The following is a 27,328-nucleotide window of genomic DNA, read 5'->3' on the forward strand; positions in this document are numbered from 1 at the left end:
TATCTGTGAAAGCCCAATTCTTGATAAGTAACGACAGAAGAAAATCGGACCAACTGCTTGAGAAGAGGTCCATTAATATTATCTATCGAGTTTCAAACTGTGCACGTTTTGTTTGTTTCTACTACTATATACTCCCTCCATTTCATATTAATTGAATTGTTGAAACATTTTTCATTTTTCAAATTAACTTAATTGTTTAATTTTCAAGATTATTTTTAAAATATTCTTCCAATTTTACACTTCATTTGGATTTTCAATGTGATGACTTCAATAAACTTTAATTAATGTTTAGTTATTTTAATTATAAATTTGACAATAATTAATAAGAGTAAAAATGGAAAACTATGTTCAATTTATGTCTTAATTTACTTTTCTTAAAGGGTGTGAAACACCTCAATAATTCAATTAATATGAAATGGAGGGAGTATAAAGTTGCTTTATTATTTTTTTATACTGTGGGAATTAAACATGTATACAACCAACCATAGCATAAACAAGTGACTCTTTACAATACAAGAAATAAATGTATCTATCAAATCATCAGAGAGATAATTGTGATAGATATACATATTGCGATAACGTACATACGTGTGTGTACATATGTTCTACACATTTATTAGTAGCACAATATATAATCAACTCAATATTGAGAAGGAGGAGGGGCTGCATCAGAAACTGGATCACTGCCGGCAGGAGAAACTGCGTCAGTCACTGGATCATTGCCGGCAGGAGAAGCTGCGTCAGTCACTGGATCATTGGCGGCAGGAGTAGCTGCACCAGTCACTGGATCATTGCCGGCAGGAGAAGCTGCGTCAGTCACTGGATCATTGGCGGCAGGAGTAGCTGCACCAGTCACTGGATCATTGCCGGCAGGAGAAGCTGCATCAGTCACTGGAGCATTGGCGGCAGGAGAAGCTGCATCAGTCACTGGAGCATTACTGGCAGGAGGATCTGCACCAGTCACTGGATAACTGCCGGCAGGAGGATTTGCATCACTAGAAACAACCGGAGCAGCTGCACCTGAATTTATGGATGCGGACTGAGACATTCCACGGCGTGGACGAGTTTTCTGAGATGCGCACATTTTTCGCAAAGATAATCCTGCACATATGTATCAAATAAAACAAAGAGGCCTAGCTAGCTTTTATCAAATGCCCTGGGAATACTCTAATTATAATGTGAAGTTTTAAATTTGTATCAACTACCTTGTGAAGATTTGAAATTTGGTTTCAAATGAAGTAGTAATTTTCCCTCTCAAAATTTCAATTTATTCTTTCAAGTGTTCAAACAGAACTTCAACTTAAAATATTATCCAAACACCTCACCTTCAGCAGAAGCGACAGTGGAGTAAAGATCGATAATGTTGGGGCAATTGTTGTAACAGTGATGTGAACATAGCTTGGCAATGAATTTAGAATCAACAAGGGCATCTGAAGAGAGGCCGAGAGATTGCCTATCAACACCACATGCACCAACGCATTCATCTGTCTCTATATATTCCTGCAACATTTTATTACTTGCAAATGCTTCTGAAGTCTGGCACTCCACTTCAATATTTCCTTCTTCAGACGGGCGACTCTCCAGCACACACCTCTTTCCGTCCGATGCAATTGAAAGCGCACACATTTCAACTGGTAGTTCCTCGCATATCAACTCACCTGAAAGATAACTCAAAACAAAATATTATAATAACAAAACTATACTAGGTATTACTCCATTTTGTAGAGTTAACAAAGTAAAAATAACTTTTGAATTTTGTGGTCTTAAACTAAAAATACATAGAATGTACCAAAATATCTTTTAAACATGTCACGTAAAGAGTTAGCAAAACAAATAAATTGAAACCGAGCTAAGGATGAAGAAGAAATTAAAGATATTACCAAGAGCTCCTTGGAGGAAGAAGGATAAAGCAAAGAAGAGTATGAACTTCATATTGATTGATTCCAGAAAAATATATGAGGGAAGAGACAGTGATTGTGTTTGCATTGAAGGGAATATATAATTTTGGAAAGTGAGAGTTTATATAGAGCTTCCTAGGGTCAAAATAAACAATTCTTTTATCCTAGGAAGTCAAAATAAACAATTTTTTTTTTATGGCAGAGGTCAAAATAAATTGGAAGGGAGAACTTGTAGTCAAACTGGTTTTCCATATAATCAGGACAGATTCACCTTACAAAACTAACCATGTCCAAAAGAAAAGATCATGTAATAAGTTGATCAATATTATTTTTTACTATTATAAGGTTGCATGAATAATGTGAAGTTGCTGGCAGATTGTCATTGTCTATGGAAAGTACAAAGATGAGCAAGTCTTCAAGATAAGCAAACCGTAACACCGTTCTTTGCTGGCTGTTTGTCTTTTGTACTAGGTGGAGTTGTAACACGAGAGAAAGCTTACGTTTATACATAAAAAGAAAGGAAAGTACCAAGTTTGTTTCTTCTAATTTTAGTAAGTTTATTTTTTCTTCTTTAGTTGTTTGTATGTATTAAATAGTAGTAATATTAATGACCTCCTTTCGTCATTTCAAGTAGTGCCAATATTTGGTTGATGAGCGTTGCGCAGTCGAATTTTGGGATTTTATGTGTGTTGGGACTCTGGCTATTCATTTCACATGTATTATGTTTAGGATTAGGAAGAAAAGATAACCTTCAGCAAAATAACAAGGAGTTTTTGATAGAATGTGGTATATAGAGAGATTTACCATGATTTAGAACGAACAATCCACTCTGTAGATTTTGGCTTAGGTAGTTTACTATATCCATGTCAATAAATATATTTCCAGCATCTTCGTTTTAATTAAATCCTTTTTGAAATAATATAAATAGTCATGCTAAGACTCGCTACGGTACCTTCAATTAATTTTATTTCTTGTTCTGCAGCAAGTAGCAAGTAGTGTATGCACATCTAAAATCTCCAGAATCCTGAGTCTTTTTCAAAGATGGACTTCATACAATAAGAACAAATGAAGCAAATATAAATAAAATCACAGGAGATGCCCTACTCACTAAGCAAGGTCATAAGAGCTCCTACTCTCTGCCTCAACCAATAAGGCAGACAGATTTAACGGCACAAATTTAATTTCAATCACCTAATCACATTTGGTAAAACAAGGGGGTCAATTTGTACTAGTCAAATATAAGGATGTATCAAAAATCGAGATATGGTGTCTGAAATTAGAGAGAGTTCAGTTTGTAAGTTAGTTATCCTCAGAAAACAAGGGTGGTTTCGTCCCATAAAGGTCACCAATGATCAGCCAAAACACTTCAATAATTTAACATTACATTGTATGGTATTGTAAAACCATATATGAGAGCTTAATGCTATGGTGCTTTCACATACTTCCCACACTGGTAGCAGCAGAAATGCAGAAGCATGGCATTGAACAACTGGACGCTGAATTCAACCAACACCCATCACCAATAAAGGCAAAATGATCCAAGTTCTGTATACAATGAGAACACTGATACTTGATGATATATTGCTTCAACATTTGCTTGGACGCGCGGGAAACTAACACCAACTTTTAGGCTTCAATAATCAATCATAACTTGCATTCAGGAATTTGAGTAATTCATTTCGTTTACTCTCTGCTTCCTTATCCTCCTTTGTCTTGTCTAGCTTCAAGAGAATCTACAAAATAAGAACACTTAACCACTTACATTCCACAATAAGAAACGTAAGTAACACAGCTTTAATGCACCCATGTTTCAAGGTGATTAATACACAAGCTACAGGTAACAAACACCAGTAGAAATGTTCCCCAGAAAGATGAACATACCTTTTTTCCAGAGACAGCACTCCGACGGACCCCATCATCTTTGTCACGACCTAAAAACTGGATTTGGTAGATTACACATGTGAAAAAAAGAAGGGAGAAAAATCCTAAAAGAGAACTACAATTTAAGTATGAAACCGTAAAACCTTAGAGAGCTGCACAGGGCCACTACTTTCCACCTGCTGCTTCTGCATATGGCTCGCATTGCCACCATAATCCACAAGCAAGTAACAAAACAATGCAAGTTATCGAGCATCCAGTCATCATGTCCACAGCTCCAAATTTGAAGAGCCATAAAAAACAAACAGGCAGAAAAATACTATAAGCATCTCATACTGTAACAAAATGCATTTACTCACAATAACTGAAATCTAAGTTCATATGGACTGTAAAACTGTACACTCTTAACATTTATATGCTCAGTGTAATTATGTAAGACACGAGAACATAAAATGCAGAAGAAGTCTGGCAGAATAGATGAACACTGCTTGATCATGAGAACAAAAATCTACCTCTTTAATTTTATTCTTACGACGTTTTTGCCGGTGACTTTTCCCTTTCTCTTTATCCTTCTTCTAAAAAGACAACAAGCTGATAATATGTCAATTTTCAAGCAAAACATGTAATTGAATGAATAATAATCAGATCTTCTGAAGCAACCACCTTTGTGCCTCTATCTTTATGTATGTGTCTTTTTGAACTGCTGACTGCTTCACGCTCACTGTCTGAAGAACTGTCAGCAAAAGAGATGTAACAAGATGGTTACAAGGAAAAAGGAAGCATCCATCTAATTGATAAAGACTTGACATGCAGTTACAAAGATAGCAAGAGGAGCCCTCCACAATATAACACAATCACACATTTGAAAATTGACATGTTAGTGTAAATACTAATTTAGGATAAAATTCATGGGTTAAAAAGTTTCCTAAAATAGCACTTTTACTATAGGTTTTATGCTTTCTATGAGTAGTTTAACCTTTAAGGGTCACTTAGTTCAAAACAAAGTTGTCCCAATTATAATTCTGGGATTTTGGTATAGAGTTTTTCCTGGTTTTAGCTTAATACCCACAGCCAAGCACGGAACCAATTCATATCAAGTTGTATAAGATAAAACCCCTATATCCCTATATCCAAACAACCTGTAAGAGAATAATACATTTCTAATAAAATATATTTGTATTAGCATAATATTGCCATGAAGCATGAGATGAGTATAAATGGAGTAAAATGGTCAGTGACAATTCATATAGACGAAGACACAGTTAGTTTGAGACAAGCGGAGTTGTTATTGGTGCTTGATTTAAGCTAACATCACTGCAAGTTGCAGTTCAGAAACTTTCTTTCCCTTGGTTGAGAAATAAATGACATTCTTTTCCAAATCGCAAGCCAACTTGCTACAAGTAGTCACCAAGCAACTTTCCTAACTTAAATAGAAAAAAAACAAGGTATCTGACATTACATTACCTAAAAGAATACTTTGACAGATTAGAACTTATTACTTGTCTGGCTCTTAATCCCCAGCTTTCGGAAATTAACAGTAAATTGAGAGGTATAGATAAGGCGCTAGGTAACACCTAACTATCTATTTATATTGACAAGGTGACAAATATCTTCGTGAAGAATACAGCAGTTCCCATTTCCCAATACTTATAACCGATTTCAAGATAAGCAAATAATTTGAAGCAACCATTTGAATAACTCATATCTAACTAGCATTGATCCTTCGAATCAATTTACACGGCTAATTAACCCTAAGTTCATAAAGCAAGATCGTCAAATCCCTAAAATCATTCTCCATAAAACAAACTATGTATAAGTAAACCTGTAATCTTCGGATGATGAGGAAGAAGAATAGCTGTCGGACGATGAATGACGGCTACGACGACGTTTGGTGCGAGAGCGGCTCTTCTTGCGGATCTTGAGAGAGTCCTTATCTTTGTCTTTGCGGTTGCGCCGAGGACGCTTACGGTCCCGGTGAGCTGAAGACGATGAAGACTCCGATAGCGATGAGGACGAAGAGGCGGCCATGGAGATCGACCGATGAGCTGAGCGCTTTTTTTTCCCTTGTGAAGAGAGAAACGACAAACTGGTGCAAGTTGTATCTGCTTGGCGACGTTTCTTTGGATTTTACGTTTCTCGAAAGGGTAATCTTGGTATTATGCTAGTATTCCATTCAATAAAAGTAAAACCCCTAAACTTCAAACTTAAGGCTTGTTTGACAAAGGTTTTTAGCGTTTTTGTTTTTTTTCTTAGAAAAATAAAAGTATTATTTGAGAGATCTCATAGTTTTTGGATTGACTTTCTAGATATAGCTATTATTTTAATTTATTTTTATATTTTCATCGCCTAAAAATAACTGTTTTAAAGTTTTTTTTAGTCTTTTTAAGTAACATAAAAATAGAAAAAATACTTAAAATAAGTTAATTCAAACGCCTTGGATTTGATATCATATTTAAGAAAATTATTTATGATATGGAAATCCTAATTGGATAGACAAATGATCTTTATCTAATTTATTTTATAGGCTTTTTAAGGCATTATATAATAGAAGTTATCCTTAACGATGAAAGGATATTCATAGGTCTTACTTGACACACATGTATTGATATGATTTGTGCAAAAAAAATGAAATTAATTATGATAATGATATTTAGTTATGATAAATGTAAATGGTGGCTATTAATAGTGATCGATAATAATGAAAGTTGTGGTTAAGGATAATGAGTGGTGGAACACAGTTGATAATGGTGGATCACAATGGCAATAATTGATAAAAGTGGACGATAATCGTAATAACAAGTGAATATAATTAGCAAAAGTACTATTTCTGTAGAAATATCTAACCATACACTTAATGATATTCAAATTTTATTACAAATCTTAATCTCTAATAAAATAAACATATTTAATAATTAAGATAAAACTTAAAAAAACAAGCGAACTTAATAACTTATATATAAACCATTAAAATCTCAATCAAAGGATAAAATATTTTAATTAAATTTCTATTGAATTTGTACTTATTTATAACTTCACCCTTAAAATCACATTTTAAAAAGACTGATTAGATACAAATAAAAGTGTTTCCTAATTTGACAAAATAGGAACTGATATAATTTTAAAAGCTCTTTTTCTCTAAAGAAGCTTTGACGAATTTAAACTAATCAATTTTCAAAAATTTAATCAAACAAACTTCTAAATTAGATATAATAAAAATTAAATATAAACTGCAATGAGCGATTAAGATACATCAACTAATGACACACTATTGAACTTTTTGACTAAATGGTATATATTCCTTCATAGTTAAATAAGTATTTTGATTCAAATCTTATCGAAAATCAAAATAATTTTTTACAAATGTAATTTTAGAATAATTGAGTTCAGGCAGAAGCCCTCTAAACCAACAACCACGCTGGCATACAAATTTTCATATTGTGAAATTATCAACAAAGACTTGGGAAAGAGAAAATCCAATTATCTTACTATTTTTACCTAATTTCAAATATTCAAGCATTTATCATAACAAATTCCTAAATATACTCAAAGACATTAAAAAGAAAGGAATATAATTACAGGTCAGATTATGACAGAGAAAAATATCAAAATTATTTTTTTTTGGTTTTTTTCTTTTCTTTTTCCCATACACAGTTTTTATTTGTTCGAGCGGTTAGCAACAGTTGGGTTATATCTCCAAATAGTAGCAAAAATTGTTGATGGGAGAGGATTTGAATGAAAGCTGATAATGAAGGAATTCCAATCAAAGAAGCACATGATTATTCTCATCAAAAGCTTATAAACCAATTAGGCCCCAAACACCTAATTTCTTGTTAGGAGCTGCCGTCACTCCCACTACCCTGCAGCCAAATTTGTCCGCTCGGAGATTCCGCTGAACTTGGTGCTTGTGCTGTCGCCTTATATTCATCTGTATCTGCTGCCGGAGATTCTGGTGGAGATGTTGATGGAGATTCTGCCGGGGACTGTGACTGAGATTCCGCTGGGGATTCTGACGGAGATTCCTCTGACGATTTTGACTCCGGGGCGTCTGCTACAGATTCTGTCGATGGAGCATCTGCGGAAGATTCGGTCGGGGATTCTGCGGGAGCTGCAACTCCATCCTCTGTTGGAGTAATGTTCACAAGGTTATCTTTTTTTTTTTTTTGTATTTAATTCAATTTTACTATTCTATGAAATTTATCGGACTAGCAATAAAAATAAAATAAAAAATCGCGTCAACCCAAGCAAGTTGGAGTGTGGTAGTTCTATTATTGATTGATGGTTTTACAAATTCAATATAGTTTGTAGTTTTGTGTACATGTATGTATGTATGTATGTGACAGATATGTACACGCATTTGGTTTTATATAAAAAGATAATTTCTTTTTAAGAAGTTGTTTAGAAATGTTTTATGAAACTTTTAGTAATTATTTCTAAAAACGAGATTCATAAAAAGTTTTGTCTTTACCACTGGCGATGTCTTTGTATTCTTGGTCATCCACTGGGGAGTATACGATGGAAGAATCAGATTGTGGTGGCGATAAGAAAAATCCTGAGGTATAAGGGACACCAGTAGATGGTATCCACAAATCGGCATCTATGAAACTTGATGTTGTGAATCGTTGAACACGTTCGATAGGAAGTTCCTTAACACCTGACCATCTTACACGATCTGTTTTGGATGATCCTGACCCTTTATTGTTGAATTCAGTATAGAATAGTGTCTCAAAAGCGAATGTTTTGTTCCATTCCAACCATCCTTCTGGCTGAATCAGATCATCTATATTAGATTCCATTATGATAGTTCTTGAATACTGTTTCCATGGACGACCAAGATATGTCTTGACTTCCCCCTTGACCTCATTATAAGATTCATCAGCCACAATGCTGCAGTTTTGAAAGACAAGTCCCGTTGGCTGGCGGGCATCTGTCCTGCCTTGTGCTGTCACAATGCAGTGTTGTTCTTTCATAGGCTTTCGTACCGCGAGAGTGCAGTTCTGGAACACAGCAGCAGCATCCCCAAAAACAAAATCGATGGTGCCTCTGATCGTACAATCCCGATAAAATTGTCTATAGGTGTGGGCACAGAGAGTGTCTTGGTAACCGTCCACATGGCAATTGTAGAAGATTGATTTATCTGCTGCCACTCTCAAAGCTAAGGCCTGGTGTTTATCTGGACCAGCAGTGTTCTCGAAACCAATGTCCTTAGCAACGAAATAATCTCCCATTATAGCTACAATAGTCACAGTTACTCTTCTATTAAATCACAAACAAGAGAGCATGAAACAATTATATATGTAGTGTTATGAAATAAACTCCCTCTGTTTCATTTTTTAGAATAGACCATAAGAGAAAAATGTCATATAAAATGAAACAGAGGGAGTAACTCGTATTTAACTAATGTATAAGTAATTTGTTGTGTACCAAAACTTACCAACAGTTGAAGTTTGATAGGTTGGAATGCCATCTTTGAAGCTTTGGTTTCCGGTGATTCTGGTCTTGGTCGGACCATCCCCAATGATCACCAAATTCGACATGGTGCTAAGAATCTCCACTTTCTCATTATAAACACCCTCTTTGATGTACAGAACATAAGTCTGGTTTCTATGCTCTGGGATGTGTTTGAGAGCGTCATTTATAAACTTGTATTTGCCTGATCCATCCTTGGCAACAACCACATCGGGTTTGATTTCGTTAGACATGTTAACAGCAAGAAGTCTGCGCCTTCCCACATCAATCCAATCAGGTAACAACTCAATTCCATGACCCAAAACAGGGGTATCATCGAAAAGGAGACGACGACGATTGGAGCCTGCGTTGAGGCTTGTGAAGACATCGGAAATCTCGGTGATCATTGAAAGGGCATTGCTAGTTAGCTGCATAGAAACATTCAGTGCCTTTTTCATTTTCTCCCCCGCCTCTCCGGTAGTGTCCTCAAAGCCATCCAAGCAAGTTTCTTGATATGTAATTGCACCACTCAACCAAATCTTCAAATCAGCAATCCAATGACTCAGGTCATTGAACTCAAAACTTTCGAATTTGATGTGTGTTCTATTGAGATCATTAACGGCTTGCAACGCTAGCATCTCACAGTTCTCCAGGGCCATTTTTGCTCTTGGATCCTTCTCAAGCTTTTGCATGAATGTTGAATTGTCAATTGCTTCCTTAATTTTCTTAATTGTCACCTGAAATGACATTTGGATAAGGTCTTTGGGATCTGAGGAGCATTCACCCGTTGCCTCAAGGCTCTCAACACATGTAGTTTGATACTGTGTAGTCTGGCATATGGATTCAATAGCTTTTTTCGTACTCGTAACATCTTTAGCCTCAGCCTCTTTATCATTCCAATTCATCGTTACGACTACTGCAACTACCATAGCCACCAAGATTAATGAACATACACCAATAATGGTGAAATTCCTCTTACGATTATTTCCCGCCATGCTTGATCTCTACTCTTAAATGTATTAGATATTGTAAAACAAATAATTAGAAATATTATTGCTTCACGTTCAATTCACCAAATTGTAACGGAGAAGGGCCTGGAGGATTGCTCTTGACCCTCTCCTCAAAATGGCTGAAAAAAGAACGAATGAGATTAAAGTCAAGTTATAGCTTTTCCCCAAACATTGTTCTGTTCTGGATAAGAAGCTTAGAGGGAAACAAGCATATTGACAGAGGATAAAATTGAAAGCTGTTCATTTGTGTCTTATTATAGGTTCCAAAAAGCTAGGAGATTTTTAACACCATCCATCAACTCCTATTTTTTTGAATGATCAATATTTAAACCTAAACTTACGGGGATAAAACAGTGATGTTTAATCAATCGTCCGTTGGCAACTTTTTATCCATTCTTTCTACACGCCTTAAACACACGAGTTATACTTAACCATAACTATAAATATCATATGAACACGTTTTTTTACGCGTTTACAGGCTAAATAACCAAGAAATGAATGCATCACATAGTAAAAAAAAAAATAGGGGTGAAAAAACAAATACATAATGAATTAGATAGAGGATCACTTGGAATTAGCTGAAGAACACAACCAAATAAAGAATTAAAAAAATTCTTGCTTATTATAAATATAAACCACCAGTGTAAGGGACTCCAGTCCAATGCAGCCAATAATTCCCGAATATGAAATTGGAGACAGTGAAAGAAGATGCATCCATATAACTAATTTCACCGCGATAACCATGCCATCGGACCCTTTTACTGGTGTCCGATCCTGGACCATCGTTCTTAAATTCAGCATAATACAACGTACTCAGCGCGAAATTGTCTGTCCAAATCGACCAACCATCAGGATGAATAAAACTATCCAAAAATGATCGCATATAAACAGTTCTCGAATACTCTTTCCACGGCCTCCCTAAATATGTCCGTACTGGTTTTGTGCCAGTATACGAGGCCAACTCAATAGACGGAGTAATGGTACATTTGTGAATGGATATGCCTGTGTTCTGGTTAATATCTGTTCTGCCCTGTGCTGTAATTGCATTAAACTGACCGGGCAATGGAAGACGCGGATATATGTTACAATTTTGGAAAACAACAGCTGAATTTCCAAAAATGAAATCTATAGTCCCGTAGATATTACAGTCCTTGTAGAATTGTCTCAGAGAATGTGTGTAAAGTGTGTCTTGGTAGCCTTCAAAGCTGCAGTAGTAGAATGCGGATAGATCAGCGCTATTCCGAACGGCTACAGCTTGGAACTTTGCTGCTCCTGCTGTGTTCTTAAACGTAATGTTCATTGCTACAAATCCTTGCCCATCTACAGCTGCATCAGTCATTATATACATTTAGATCCATGAAAAAAATAATTAAATGAAGTTATGTGCCTCAACACTGTTAAACGAATAACTACTCGTAATGAAATACGCTACTATAACAGATTAATTATACTAGTGTAAAAATTATTTACAATGTCATGTGTAGTAAGTACAATTTTAAAAGAAAGTTGGTATGTTCTTTCCCGATAATTGTAGTGCTTATTAAGTAGGCTTTATTAGTTATTATCCTCTGTCTTCCCCCAACCAACCTCAAATCCTCAACCATTATAATTTTCACTGGTAATGATAATACTACTATATATACTAGAGTAGTATATAACTGGATTTATAGTAAAGATTCATGTACTCCCTCCTTTGCATGTTACTTGGTTCCTGTACCAAAAATAAATGTTTTATTATACTCGTCTATTTTAGCAAATTATGAGAATTTTATTTCTTTTTTGCTATACTACACATAGTATTAAATAACTATATAAAATAGTAATAGTCAAATTTAGAGGTCCAAAGCATTATTAATAATGTTAATTTAGTACTCTCTCTGTTCCTTTTTACTTGTCCATTTTTTATTTTTTATTTGTCCCTTAGTATTTGTCCATTTTTGACAAATCAAGAAAAAACAATATGTTTTACATATTATACCCTCAATTTATTTAGAGAATTAATGTTTTTGAAAGAGGTAGAATCTCTTTAATGAGTAAATTGATTTTGATATTTTATTATGTTAATTATTATTTTCTTAATAAGTGTGTCAATTCAAAAATAGACAGAGGGATAAACTTTCTTAAGGAATTGTGTCAGGTAATAGAGGGAGTAAGATTTAGATGACTAGGATATCATATAGTTATTTAAGAAGCTTAAATAAGAGTATATGACTTCTAGTCTAGGAAATATATAATCCTTAAACAAAGGACATGGGAACTGCATGGGTACTAAATATGCACAGAAATTATCATGGGCGATTTTTTCTCTTCCTGTAAAATCTTTAATAAATGATACTCTAGTACTAGTACTCAAGATCTGGTATATATATTCCAAAGTACTTACCAAATGTGGCAGAATTAAAAGTTGTCCATCCATCAGGTACATTTCGATTCCCAGTGATTATAGTTTTGTCTATGCCATCGCCAATCATCATCAAGTACTTCTTGTTTGCAGCAATGGAAACATACTCATTGTAGACACCAGCAACCACATATATCTGATAATAGCCTTCATCTTCTATGCTATCAATTGGGGCAGCTGCGATCGCGTCGTTGATACTAGTATAGTTCCCACTTCCATCTGGATTCACTACAACCTTTTGTCTAATTTTCAGCATACTCACACTTATAAAATCACCTACACCAGAACCAGGATTCCACCCTTTCTTAAAAAGTGCAAGTGACACACTGCATATCATACTACCTGTTGAGACAGACATAATATAATTAAGTAAATTTAAATCGTGCTAGCTCTCTCTAAACAAAACAAGCTCTAAGCTTTTAAATAAAAATGATTACAAACTTCAACACGACATACCTTTAGAAATTAAAGGTGTAATCAGGTTAGCAACCTGTAAAACAGAAGGCGCCTCTAGAAGACCTTCCAAACAAGTTTGTTTATTAGTAATAGTTGCACTAAGCCATGTTTCACCATCATTAGCTTCTGAATTCTCAAGTGAGTTATTCGTTTTCTTAGCAACATCAGCAGCATTTAGTAATAAATCAACGTTTAGACGAAGGAGATACTGGCAATCATGGAGAGCAGAAACTGTGCTTTTAGGCAGTAATAGATAATTTAGATTGAGGAAATCAATAATTGAGTTAATAATCTGATTAGTTGTTGAAAGGGAAAGCTGAATGGAGAGCCTTCCTGAGTCATAAATGTCAATAGAATTGTTTGGAGGGAGTAAAGTTTTGCACAAATTAGGAAAAGGGGTGATGCTGCAAATTCCATCAGAAGAGAGAGCAAATGCATGAGAGGCAGAGAAAAAGGAGGACTGAATTATGAAGAATACTAGAATAGAATGTGTGAATGCCATGGCAAACAAATGGTTAGCTAGGCTTATAAATATGAAGACATGCATTTATATAGCAATTAAGTTTCATAAGCAATTGTCATTTTTTTAATAATATATAGTTGGATTTGATTGATCATGGTGCAACTTGGATACCATGGTGTTGAAAAGTGGGCTATATTTTATATTGGTAATATATCTGATTCTCGGGGGTTGCAATACTTCTCTTATCATGCAAAATTTACACATCGATTTGCAAGCAAAGTAAAGCTGTACCTAGTGAACTTTTAAAACTTTCAAGCCTGAGTATTTAAATTCCATCTCGAATTAGGAAGGATTTGTTGGGTTAAAATAAGGATAAATTACCTATATACACATCTTTTTTTCCCATAATTTTCATTATTCCCTATCAGTTTTAAAAATTTCCAAAATCCCTTATTTTACTCCCAAATCCCCAAACGCTAGATACATAAATCCTAACTCCCAAAAACAACATTTATCCCTTCCTTATTTCACTCCACAAATCTCTCCTTAATTTTAGTCACAGAATCTTGATAGTTATTTTCTCATTTACATTTGAAATTCAAAATCAGTCTCTTTTCTTAGGTTAAGAATATTTTTAGACAGAAAAGTTTACAAAGGATATTTATGAGTCTTTTACCTATTTTTAAAAATACTCCAAAATTTATAATAAAATAAAATAAGTGAACTTCAAATTTTCAACACTAACACATAAATTAGAAAAAAGAAGAAGTAATACTAGTAGTTATTATTTGGTAATAATTAATATAATATTTGTAATTTTTTTATAATTTGAGTTGGTTATGGACTCTAACAACTAATCATTCATTGAAACTGATTAGGATTCTTGATTTATAATTTAATCTTCATGTTATCTCATAATAATTTTAGTTTCAATTTCACCAAAATTTCATACAGTCTAATATTTTCTTCTTTTTTCTTTTGTTTTTCATAATCAATTTTTTTTAATGGATTGTGTTTGTTCATGTATCTAACTGATAACTTAATTCTTATTTATTGTGATACATTTATAGATACACTTTATTTCAGCTTACATACATCCTTCTTTCACAACTTTATTGTATCAAATACATTATTATCAACTACAAAATGATACATTATGTAAGTTATACATATCTTTCAAGGCAAACAATACAATACTTATCAATTAACATAAGATACATAAATAGTAATGTATCATGCACTAATTTTTTAGATATGATATGTAAATTTGAATTTATACTAAATGTATCAATTACATAGCAACTACCACACGGTAATGTATAGATCTCAAATCTAACATCTAATGGGCAACAATTGCGCGCTTATTTAATGTATCTAGCATAAATACAATACTTATCAATTTAAACAAGATACATAATTTTTTAGATATGATACGTAGATTCGAACTTATACTAAATGTACCAATTACATAGCAACTACCACACAGTAATGTATCGATCTACAAATCTAAAATCTTATGGGCAACAATTATTTATTTAATGTATCTAGTATAAATACAATATTTATCAATTTAAACAAGATACATAAATAGTAAAATGCTAAGTAGCAAAGATATTCATGATGTATCTTCTCAAATTTTTCGACAATTTTGAATAAAAAATGAAAGGATCTTCAATAAAGTAGGAGAAGAATTTTGAATCTCAAAATTTTCAACAATTTTGAATGAAAATTGAAAGGATGTTCACTGAACTGGGAGAAGAAAGAATCTTGTATCTCAAAATTTTTGATAATCTTGAATCAAAATTGAAAGGATTTTCGATGAACTTGAAGATTCAAAATGATATTGTTGTCCAACAACAATTTCATCACTTTTTTATCCTTCATAACTCACCTCGCTTACCCAAAATTTCCACAAAAGTTTTTGAATCAAATCTGAAAGGTTTCTTCGTTGAACGGGGGAAGCAATTTGAAATTTTGAATTTCTTCGTTCTATTAGGATTTTCCTGAAGCAAAAGAGAAACTTGATGTTCTTACCAATTCCATCGAACAATCCAAAGGCGGACTAGAGAAATGGAAGGTTGAGTGGGAGGAAAAGGAGCTTCATCTGATGAGTTGCATGAATAAAACTGAAGAAGAAAATTCATTAAATGGAAAAAGAAATCAACCGGTTATTAAATCTGCTCAAAGATGCTGAGGATCAAGCAAACATAAGCATAATTTATGGGTTTTAATTAATTTTCAGATTTTATTCCCTTTTTCACGCAACAGAAAGATTTTTCTTGTATTAGAATTAATGTATCCGGATGGTGACTTATGTATCCGGAAGTATAAATTTTAAGGGATTATTGTAATTAGAAAAAAAGTAGGGATAAGATGTAATTTACTTTTTACACTATGGAATTTATGTAAGTAATACTTAAAATAATCCAAATTAATATACTTTTTAATATGCGAGGATATTGTTCATTTTGAATCAAATCTATACGTTGATCCCCCCCCCCCCCCAAAACGCTTTACACCAGTAAGATAATGATCCAACAAACTCCCCCCACCCCAAAAAAAAAAAAATTTAAGGAAAAAGATTTTCTCCTTTTTAACGAATTAAGTACCCATATTTGTTCATATTCTTGTGGGTAAAAAATATATTGAAGTCCACATTTTACCCAATTGAAATATAAATGATCTAATTAATTGAAAGATTAATCGTGTGCCACTGATATTAACCGAGTAACTATGGTCACCAAATCCCACTAGGATATTTTTTGTGCATGCATCTTTGAAACAAAGATATAAAGGTAGTAAAAGACACTAAACAAGATTCTACACAATCACACTATCATCTCCGTACTCATCTCACTAAATCATTGATTTTGATGTCAATTATTGGGCTAAAATAATACAAAGACAAACTTGCACAGTTTTTCTTATAAAACCACGAGTTACATAAGTAGCTAACTTTATTTTTCAGCTAGCTATTAATATGAAGCTTTGTCATACACTTGCAACAGGTTCTCCATCACGATTAAAGGGGAAAAGATTAAATAAAGGTGCATTCCACACAAAAGGTAGGAGAACAATTCTGAATAAAAAGAGTTTCGTTTTATGGTTCTTGCATATACGTTTTTTTTAATTGAATGAACGTTCTGATTCTCAATTTATCAAAATACTTCAATTGATACACGCAAGAAATAGGCTAATTTAACAGTCTTTTGTTCAATTATACAAAAATAAAATTGGCCTTGTTTTACTGGCCATTGATGATTGATCATGGATGAGATAATTTTGTACTAGTAAATGACTAATGTCAAGAATTGTTGTTTCAATTGTCCTTTTGAGTACAAGGTCAGGGACAAATCGGCACAACTTACAAAGACAAATTTGTCTTGCCTTTATCTTGAAGTATCAATAGAGGGCAATAACATCACTATTGACTACGTTGCATTAAGCAATCCAAAAGCTTAAAAAAATAATTGTGCAATATATATATTTCACGTGGCAAATTATGCACATGGTAAGACAAAATTAAAATAGTAATCACATGATTTTAGGAGATTTCGAACTGTAAGTCAACTTTTTTGCTTTCACCAATTAGGAGTATTCTAAATTTCTAATACAATCATTTTAGACATGAAGAAAAGATTATGAATTTAAGTTATATACACCGTTAATATTATATATGGATAAATGTATAACCAATTTAAGATGTGCCAAGCTGTGGAGATCTCAAACATTCAATCCAGCGCATTCTGTTCCTCATCTATGCAATTTGACAACGTAACACAGCTAAACATAGGTCAACTTAAAACAAATCTTCTATATCTTGTCGATCAACACATACATATGATAAATTCAAGCACACTTATAAAATATTTAATCATAGACATGGGCTGTATGATATATTAATAAAAAGTAATGGCATGTTACGTTTCTAAAAATCAAAGTATTCACATTTTGCAGTTTTCCTAAGCATTCAATGTAGTTTTTACACCTTACAGCTCATTTTAGCCTTTGAAATTATTTTTCAGTTTAACTGCATAAAATATCATGTGTAGTAGGGTATAACTATTGCTCTTCAATACAATGCCATTTTGAATTATATACACAATATAATGAAACAATTAAACTATTACTATACGTTACTGCAGCCTAATTAGTAAGACCAGCTGAGAACTGGACGCCGGTGGCCGGCAACCACGACATGCCGTCGATGAAATGTTGAACAGTGAAGAAATTAGCCGATGAAGGATCTTTGATAATATGGTAACCGGGCCACGTAACCCGACCCGTAAGTGATGATCCAGGCCCATAATTCTTATACTCACCATACCACAAGCTATTCAAAGCAAAATTCCCATACCACTCCAACCATCCTCTGGGCTGGACCATTCCACTCATGTAGGTATTCATGTAAACAGTCCTTGAATACATTTTCCAGGGCCGGCCCAAATAAGTGGGCCTAGTGGCGTAAATGTAGCTATCTTGGATCGAAAATCCAGTGCTTTGATCTGGGCTTTTTCGACCTTGGGCCGTGATTGTTACCTTCTGTAATGGAAGTGGAGGTCTAGTATAAATCTTGCAGTTTTGAAGAACTGCAGCACCATTGCCAAAAATGAAATCTATGGTGCCATAGATGTTGCATTCTCGATAGAATTGACGGAGTGAATGGGCGTAAAGCGTGTCTTGATATCCTTCCATGCTGCACCTGAAAAAGGCCGATTGGTCCGAATCCACACGAAGGGCCACACCTTGGAAGTTTTTAGGCCCAGCAGTGTTGCGAAATGTTATGTCTCTTGCAATAAATCCCTTGCCCGAAACAGCTGTTAAATAAATCAAAAGAGAAAGGGAACTAGTTGTCAGGTAGGATGCATGCATGTGTCTATTTGTTCAACTTTATACAGTTTGTGCATATCTAAAGTTGAAGTGCATAAATGTCAGTTGAAGTCAAGTTAAAAGAAACAGAAACGTAGAAAAGAGGTTGATGAGAAAACTACGTACCAACAGTTGCAGTTCTAAAAGTAGTCCATCCTTGCATGAAATTTCTGTTACCAGTAATGACAGTGGCTCCAATGCCATCTCCCAGAAGCATGATATTGGTTTTTTTCTTCTTCAAATCAATATTTTCATGGTAAGTTCCCCTCTTCACATAGATCACATATCTCCTGTTACTATAGCTTGGAGCCTCATTTATAGCCTGTGCAATTGACCGATAACGGCCGCTTCCATCTAAGGATACAACAGCATCTACATGCATTCCATTTGGATTAGAAACTAGCAAATCTTTGTCACCATTTGTCATCCACTCTGGATACTTTTGATTTTCATATGTTATGTTCTCATTTCTTGGTGGTTTAAATGGTAAGCTATGTAATTGAACATATAAAGTTAGAACATTGCTAATGAGTTGTGTTACTTGTGTTAAACTGCCCTTGATGAAATGTTCGAGGTGTCGGTCTGTGCCTTCGAATCCTTCTAAGCATGTGTCTTGATTGCTCAATGCAGCACTCAGCCACGCCTTGAGATTTCCCTCATAATGAACATTCTTTGAACCAGCTCGGATTTTTCTCATTTCACCTAAGGACCATGCTAGTTCAGTGACTGAGAAATCGAGAAGTTCTTGGCAATCCTCGATGGCCATTTGATCCCTGGATGAAGCTGATAATGTGCTGAATTTTGTGATGGATTGAATGGTTAGCTTTGCTTGATTGAGGGAGTTTTGAATGGCTGCTTTGAGGATTGAATTGGGGTCCCTGTGGACAGGATCATCAAGATTGGATTGTATGTGTGAGAGGCATAAAGCTTGGTTTTGGATGTTGTTGCAAGCTTGAATGATCATAGCATGAGGATCAAGAGTAGGGGATCTTTGATATGGATGGAAAGTTTCATATTCATATTGAGAGAGAACTTGGTAGAAAGGTAAGAGAATGAGAATAAAGAGAAATTTGGTGATCCCCATATTATTATTTTTGGATGAAGATTGGAAAAAGGGAATGGTTGCAATGGCCAATTTAAAAGAAAGATTGATAGGAAGGGAATACAAATTGAGAATTGTTTGTCATGAAAGAAAAGGAAGAGAAAATTCTAAACATGGAAATATATGCTTTTCTCTCTTTCCAACTTTCAAGTTATCCTGCATGCCTTGTATGACATGGTTACAAAATTCCCTTTTTTTACAATGTATTGTCAATTTTCTCATGGTGGCTAACTTAAATAGGCTATTTCTGGATACCTAAAGTGAGATTCTCCAGTGTGTGGGCTCCATTCAATATACTTTTTGGTTTGTAAAAAAATGTTGGTCTCCTCCTTCCTTTTCTACTTGTTAGTTTTCTGGTTCACATTTAACATGGCCACAATAACCAGACAACAACATACCTAGTGTAATTCCACAAGTGGGGTATGGAGGGTAATATACATGCAGATTGTACTCCTATTTTGGGTGGTAGAAAGATTGTTTCCGAAAGACCCTCAACTCAAGAAGCAGGCGCAAAATGGCAAAGGGATTAATAAGAAGATATTCTCTGCCATTAACTTTAGAGATCCTCTGATATGATGTTTTATCATTCATATAGTTGATCTCCAGACTGCAAAGGTACATAAGAAGTTTATACAATGAGTCCACACAAGTGAAGAGTCGCGCAAAATCTCTTCGGTGGACTTACAAAAACAACATGATGGAAAATTTCTGCTTACTGATGTAATGGGAGAAGTTTTAGGTTCAACAGCTCAAATGTATTGGTAGTACCCCATTCATGTAAGTGGGGGGGTATGGTAACACACATTGGCATGTACTGTTGGGATATTGTACCTTTTAATCCCACCTAATCCTGCAACCTCTTGCCTTCAATGTCTTAACTACGTCCGGCGTAAGATGTAGTCTCAGGGAGGCAATCAACTTAACTTTTTTCAGCCGAACACGGGAAGCCCGAAGAGCAACCTCAAAGCCATTGGTTGACACGTTGTAAAGGTTTACGAGCTTGGCATCCTGCAACCGTGTCAAGTTCCCCATCACCATGCACAGGCCCACATCCGAGATTGCACAATGACTCAGATTAATCTGCCATCAAAGACTTATTTCAGCAGTTGTAGACAAATTCATAAGCCTCTCTATTCCCATTTAGGTATTCAAGGACACAAGAATGGCATGAATCGCACAAAATGTACTTTATTTAGGAATACATGAGGAATAACAACAAAAATCTAGAAGAAAATCTGCTGCTTATACTACTGCATGCATAACATAACCAAGTCTCAATGCATAGCAAGCATCAAGGGTGCCAACAACAGCTACATGCATCTACTCACAAATGAATTTAACCATACTTGCACAAACTGAGTCAATTCCGGCTAGTAGAACTTAGTGAAATTGACATGAAAATGTCTGTATTTTTTTTTTATACGGCAAAATGTTTGTATTACACTTAATGATTATGAGTTATGACCTTCATTTTGAACTCAGTCAACTTGACCAACTTAAACAAGTATATAACCCAGTTAAACTCATAAGAGATTGTTCATTAAACCGTAAAAGCATAGAGCAATAGCAAGGCAATCAATAGATCTGATGAATGCTCATTTCAGAGATCTACTAAACAAATGCACTGTCAAGTACATCTGATTCTTGAACAGACAACAATTATAAAATTCAACCAAGCATGTTACAACTTTCAAGTCGAGTGTGGAATCAAAATTTTAAAAAAAATAATTATGCCACAGCTTTGTGCAAGAAACAGTGACATGATTCTAACTGATGATCTGATTGAAAAGTGTAGTAACCATCATACAGATGCCTGTGAGAAAGGTGTTAAAACAGACGTCATGGTTGAAACTTGTCCTTTTATTTACAACAACATCAACAACTATGCCTCAATTCCAAACAAGTTGGGGTTGGTTATAAGAATCCTCACTGACCATGTTTCTCCATTTAAACTCAACTCATGTCATCATCATACCAAATAATATTTTTTTGAAAATGAGTTAAATATATAAATAATAGTAACACTAATATTGAAAGTTCTCTATATTTTGACTGACATATAAATTTATGGTAAGATCAAAATACTCCAGAAAAGCACTAGGTTCAAAGTCAACCTACTAACAAGACTAAAATGGTAAAACCTGTTCCCAACTAGTAAATATCACCTATTATGGATGTTTTTCTTCCATTTTGCTCTATCTATAGCTAAGTCTGCATAGGTTCCAAAAAAACTGTAGGTCTTTCGAGACAACTTCATTCCATGTGATTCCTTTTGTCCTTTAATTGATATTGAAAAAATATAGTTAATCCTCAGATGGTCTCAATTTGACACCTCATGAGTATGCAGAAAAAAAAATCAACTCAAAAGTTCAAGTACGATCACTACCTGTTCATACACAGTACACACTGTTGCTGGTAAGAATATTAAGTGACCTGACATATCTGACGCTAATAAACCTTAAAGGGGAAATGGAGTAAGTGTATATGTCGATTATTTGAGTTGGTAAACTCAATATCAAGTTTGATCAGTCAAAACGTTGTCGATAATTTTGCAAAAACTGTGATTGATATCCAAAAAGTAGGGGTATTCTGAACTTTTTAAGCATTACAAACAAGAATTGACCAGTTGATTAGGGTTAATGCAACATTCAGAGTCCTTTCAGTGTGGTGCATATAGTGAAATGATAATTCTCAATCCTGATGAATGGCCTACTAAGTCCAAAGGCAACAAAGTGGATATAGTTGCGAGAAACATAATTCTAACATATCTTATCATGGGTCCAGAAAATTATACAAAAAGAGTAATCTAGAAAATCTACTAGTGAAACTTGAACCATTATGCACCGCCAAGATTACTATGCTATTTTGAACTTTGAACAAAAAGAAAACCAGGACTGCTTGATCCCAACAAACAGTCTTTTTATAAAAACTGATTCAGTTTTATGAAAGACTTGAGGCCAAAAATCTGTTGAAGTATTTAAAACCTAATTTATCACGGAAAGTTTTGTTAGACTCTCAAAAGTGAGCTGATAACATAAAAGGAGCACGGACTCTTGTAGCAACTAAATCAGAGTTACAGAGTTGCTGATAACTTCTACAAAAAATAAATTCCTGGCACTTATATAAATGTAATTGTGGACCAAGAGAAGAGAGTTATGTTGTATCGAACAAAATTTTGAAAAAGGATTACAACTCAATTACTGTTCTCAGGATTTCGAGAAATGATAAAAACTGATCAAAGGTGTATAGTTATTTAACCATTACGAATCAACTGGTAATGCAGAAAGTACATGCCAAGCAGATTTAACAGCATCATACATTACAAGAAGTAGAGAGAATAGTTCAAGATTGAGAAATTATACCTGTTGCAAATTCCTAGAGTAATAAGCAAGCGCCATGAAACCTGAATCATCAATGCTAGTACAGTCTTTCACATCCAATTCAGCAAGTCTCTTGCATCCCGTAGCAAGTGCTGTTAAACCAGTGCCTGTGACATTCAAAAGACTCCGCATCTCGAGGTCAGAGAGCTCTGGTAGATGGCCGAGACACTCAATTCCTCTATCAGTAACCTCACTGCAATAAGACAAATTTAACTTCTGCATTCTTTTGCAACCACTTGATAAAGCATAGAGTCCATCATCACCAATTCCTTGGCACCTGCAAATGGTTTTCAAGATACAATATAAGAAGACATTTTCAAATTCACAGGATAAGTCAGATGGGGCAATCACTTTACCGGTATAGATCAAGTTCACGAATCTCGCTGCAATTTCTAGCCACACAGTACAGTCCCTTGTCAGTAATGTTAGTACATAATCCCAACTTTAGGCATATAAGCTTTGTACATTTAGACAGGTAATAAAGTCCTGCAGAAGAGATGAGATGCAACACATATTAGCGCAGACCTAAAGCATAGCTGAATTCCTAGCTTGAAATGCTTAATTTAAAGGTATGTCACCAACTGCACAAGTTTTGGAGTAACCATATCATCGAAGACTTGACACGAGGAGCTTTGAGACATGAATGCACAAAGCTTCACATGTCATTAAAAGAAGAAAATTAGATGTCTTGCTCTTGAGAAATGGGAAGCCAACTCAAAAGCCCAAAACTTGAAGAATATAAAAATGGAAATAGAATCCAGATGAGACGAGGGAAAATCAGATTTCTTGCTCTGGGTCCTTCAGAATAAATGGAAATTTACCTTTATCTGAATGGTGACAGAATAAATACGTTAATAAAAACAAAAGAACAATGGCTTGAGCCTCACCAGTGTCATTGACTCCAAAACAATCAGTAAGATCAAGCTCCTCAAGTAAGGAACAATGTAATCCCAGGTGATATAGGCTCTTCTCTGTGAGTAAGTTGCAGCACTCCAACTTGAGGCACAAAACACTCCGGCAAGAATCTGTTATAGCTGATATTGCATTATCGGTAAGTTCGCTACAGCATGTGAGATTCAAGATATTTAAATTAACACCCCCTGATACCAGCTGGAGAATGCCCTTGTCAGTCACTCCTTTGCATTTTCCAAGCCCTATTTCGACCAAATATTTGCAATTGAAATTAATGATCTTGAAGAATGATTCAGAAACCGGTGCTCCATCAAGTATGAGCTTTTTCAGATTCTTTAGGTCCTTCAGCCCTTGGATGACTTTAGTAGGAAACTCCTGGTGCATCAAGATTCTCAATCTAAATTGCAGAACCAACATCAAAAACTCCCCAAGGAATTATTCAAAATGTAGGTTCTAACAACAAATTTACTCACATGGAAACAGTGACTAGCGTAGACTTGTAGCATTGAAGGATGTCCATTAATCAAGAAAGCTAAGGCAGATGAGCTTAGTCTGTCACACCTTGATACATCCAGTGCCTGTAAACATACAAGTTTCTGAATAGTTATGGCAACCCAAGAAACTTATGTACGCCACATAAAATGCTAAAGCTTGAGCTTTAGAATACTAATTTCAGATATTCATGGATAGAAAATTGTTTTCCACTATAAATATAACTTGAAGAAAGAAGAAATACGAATGCAGCTGGTATGCTTAAAGATCACTAGAAAAGCTGAAAGTGGGATTCATAAAAAGTACAAATAGATAGATAGATAAAGAAGGATCAGAACTAGATCATGCAGCATCAAGTGATGCCTTTGTTCGCCTACAGTCAGAATACCAGGAAATATCACCAGCCATAAATCATATTTTCCATTAAGTATTTCCTGTATTCCAGATTCATGTGCTTACTGCATAATTTGGTCATCAGGAAAATGTCATATGCACTAACTGTCTCAAATTCCAACCATGACACCTGAAACGAGTCATTCACTCTATTCCTTTTATGTGACAATACTTTCGTATGTGTCTATTCCAAAAAGAATGGCACATATCTATATTTGGATATAATTTTTTTAGTGACTGAGAAATCCATATGGAGCCAATCCTTTGGGCCAACCACAGCCTTTGACATTCGGGAATCTGTGACCAAAGACACAAGTCCCTCAACCTTTGCCAATTGAACTAACTTTAACGTAAAACTTCTCATTCTACACTCAACAAGAAGCTTTTATAGCCACATAGATGTTATGGCATGTTTATGATAACAAGTTCCAAAATTTTTATAGCAATACAAATATTATGGCATGATTAAGACCACAAGTTTAGAAGTTTCCATTTTCTTCTTTAACTCGGTCCCGAGTTGAACTATGTCATATAAATTGGAACTGAGAGAGTATAAGTTAACAAAAACAAATTTAAGCCCATCTTCACTCTATGATAAATAAATATAATTCCACAAGCTATAAGAAAATGAAACTACATGTGCTTATTTATGAAGCAATTGTGTTTGCATACAAGGTTTATTTTCAGTCTTAAAATCGGCAAAAACCAGATAGCAACATGGTAAAGGCCACCTTAAGAGAGGAGAACAAAACTCCAAAAAGCAGCTATGATCTCATATTTTTCTACAATTGATCACAATAATTTGACAAACGTGTTAATCACCTGAAGCGAAGGACACCCTTTTCCAAGATAATGTAGTCCTTCATCGTCCACAATGCCGCACCCAACCATAGCCAAAAGCTCCAACTTCTCCATACTGCTTATAGAATGCAGTGACACACTAGTAACCTGAAACAACACCAAATCCACATTTTCACAAACACAGATACCTTATATGCTACGATCAAAAAGAAGGATAGTAAGATAAACAAACCTTTAAATATGAAATGTCAAGCTGCTTCAGTTGTGTACATTTCTTGGACAGAAAATCAATCCCAAGATCAGTAATTTCAATACACCACATCAAGCTAAGTTTCTCTAGGCATTGACACCCAATTGCTACTTTTGCCAAACCAACATCAGTAAGACCCAAACACCTGTCGAGCTTTACATCCCTTAAAGACCCACCAAAAGATAAAGCCGCAGCTTCCCTATCACCAAAACCCCAGCAGTAAGACACGTCAATAGACTCCAAAACAGGACAAGACTTCATAAGAATCTCTAACCCGGCTGATTTCAACCCAGTGGTTCGACTCAGCACCAACCTCCTCAACCTCCTACTCCAATCCGGCAACCCATAACCCACCAGCATGGAAACAGCTCCGTCATTAATTTGGGGGCAAACGGAAAGGTCAAGGGAGTAAATACGTGGGAATTTGGAGAAAAGGGTTGTAATGAACTCAGGACGAAGGATCCGGAGATGGGTACGGTGGAAAGAGTCAACCCGGAGGAATGCTTTACAAACCAAACGGAAAGCTTTGCGGTCGGAATCATGGGTAATGAAGGAAAGAATTCTGATAAGAAGATCCTCGTTAAGAACAAACAGAGCAGAATCCATGAAAACTATAAGAAACAACAACAACAAAAACTACTTGTACTAAACCTCAATTCCAAGTTTCTTGGGTAAATTAAATGAATTCTAACTACTCCTTTAAGCCCATTTGAATCCGTTTAACATTCAATACGCTGACATACAAATCTTGAATACTCTGTAAAAAAACAAAAAAAAAACTCAACTAGTCAATACTTTCTGTTCGGATCTTCTTCTTCCCACCAAAAACTACAAGAAAAGAAAAGGGTTGTAACTGTATTATGTCGGGACAAAGAGGAAGAGGAGACGAGCGTTGAGAAGGGGTTGAAGGGTGGAAAAAGAAAGAGTACAAGAAAGACCAAACCGGGTCATGCAGACAAAGATGATCATGGTAGATGCCTAATTCTCCGGCGATGTTTTTCAGGTGGGTATCGGAAATTCCGAGGTGCTATGACGACAGGTGTGACATAGGTTAAAGAAGACAAGTAGTGTGTGTGAGAGAGAGAGAAAGAAAGGATTGTTGATATTGGGAAGATAAGTGGAATGGTGCTGGAGATGCATTTTCATTGATAAGTGATCTGTAAACTCTGGGATGGTGGCATGTTGATTGATGCCTACTAATAAGTGGCCAAAAATTAGGCATCTCACGTGAGAGCCTGCTGCCCATTTGAAATTTACTATTAGTATCTATCTTCACAAAAAATAATTAAGTTGTTTTAAACTTTCTAAACATAGTAACAAATTGTATTATAAATATTCTTGCTTCATTTTTACTTGTTACTTAAAGCCTATTTGGAATTGTTATTGGGTCAGAAGTTTTTTTTTTTTTTTTGAGAAAAAACACTTATTATGAAAAATTAAGTATTTGACAAATTCTACTTTTAAATGGAAGGAGAAACAGTTTTTCTGCTATTGGAAGAAGATAAAAAATTCTATTTTTTTAAAAAAAGCAAAAGCACAAGTAGAAAATTATTTTTTTAAAACTAAAATATCCCTTAC

The 27,328-nt window shown here is 34.9% G+C and overlaps 5 protein-coding genes across 5 annotated transcripts; all 5 read right to left on the reverse strand.

Moving 5' to 3' along the window:
* Positions 1–3,118: 3,118 nt before the first annotated feature.
* LOC102586243 (probable splicing factor, arginine/serine-rich 7) lies at positions 3,119–5,903 on the reverse strand. The gene is made up of 6 exons (XM_015307529.1): positions 5,599–5,903; positions 4,440–4,509; positions 4,289–4,351; positions 3,923–3,964; positions 3,780–3,836; positions 3,119–3,631 (listed from the first exon to the last, which is right to left on the reverse strand). Exons 1-6 carry the CDS (start codon positions 5,802–5,804, stop codon positions 3,539–3,541), a joined length of 531 nt encoding a protein of 176 aa, XP_015163015.1. The 5' UTR covers positions 5,805–5,903; the 3' UTR covers positions 3,119–3,538.
* A 1,473-nt stretch (positions 5,904–7,376) lies between these two features.
* LOC102586456 (pectinesterase) lies at positions 7,377–10,458 on the reverse strand. Its single transcript, XM_006344634.2, has 3 exons — positions 9,208–10,458; positions 8,242–9,006; positions 7,377–7,896 (listed from the first exon to the last, which is right to left on the reverse strand). Exons 1-3 carry the CDS (start codon positions 10,214–10,216, stop codon positions 7,607–7,609), a joined length of 2,064 nt encoding a protein of 687 aa, XP_006344696.1. The 5' UTR covers positions 10,217–10,458; the 3' UTR covers positions 7,377–7,606.
* A 395-nt stretch (positions 10,459–10,853) lies between these two features.
* LOC102578401 (probable pectinesterase/pectinesterase inhibitor 20) lies at positions 10,854–13,590 on the reverse strand. The gene is made up of 3 exons (XM_006344782.1): positions 13,089–13,590; positions 12,615–12,974; positions 10,854–11,557 (listed from the first exon to the last, which is right to left on the reverse strand). Exons 1-3 carry the CDS (start codon positions 13,588–13,590, stop codon positions 10,854–10,856), a joined length of 1,566 nt encoding a protein of 521 aa, XP_006344844.1.
* A 3,858-nt stretch (positions 13,591–17,448) lies between these two features.
* On the reverse strand, positions 17,449–19,966 carry LOC102586789 (putative pectinesterase/pectinesterase inhibitor 22). Its single transcript, XM_006344635.2, has 2 exons — positions 18,547–19,966; positions 17,449–18,368 (listed from the first exon to the last, which is right to left on the reverse strand). The coding sequence occupies exons 1-2, from the start codon at positions 19,502–19,504 to the stop codon at positions 17,698–17,700; spliced, it is 1,629 nt and encodes a 542-aa protein (XP_006344697.2). The 5' UTR covers positions 19,505–19,966; the 3' UTR covers positions 17,449–17,697.
* Positions 19,967–20,048: 82 nt separating this feature from the next.
* Positions 20,049–26,923, reverse strand: LOC102587135 (F-box/LRR-repeat protein 3). Its single transcript, XM_006344636.2, has 7 exons — positions 25,733–26,923; positions 25,522–25,647; positions 24,288–24,392; positions 23,790–24,189; positions 23,259–23,388; positions 22,885–23,179; positions 20,049–20,602 (listed from the first exon to the last, which is right to left on the reverse strand). Exons 1-7 carry the CDS (start codon positions 26,354–26,356, stop codon positions 20,357–20,359), a joined length of 1,926 nt encoding a protein of 641 aa, XP_006344698.1. The 5' UTR covers positions 26,357–26,923; the 3' UTR covers positions 20,049–20,356.
* Positions 26,924–27,328: the final 405 nt, after the last annotated feature.

This window comes from Solanum tuberosum, unplaced genomic scaffold, assembly GCF_000226075.1.
Source record: "Solanum tuberosum cultivar DM 1-3 516 R44 unplaced genomic scaffold, SolTub_3.0 scf00060, whole genome shotgun sequence".
NCBI classification, from domain to species: Eukaryota; Viridiplantae; Streptophyta; class Magnoliopsida; order Solanales; family Solanaceae; genus Solanum; species Solanum tuberosum.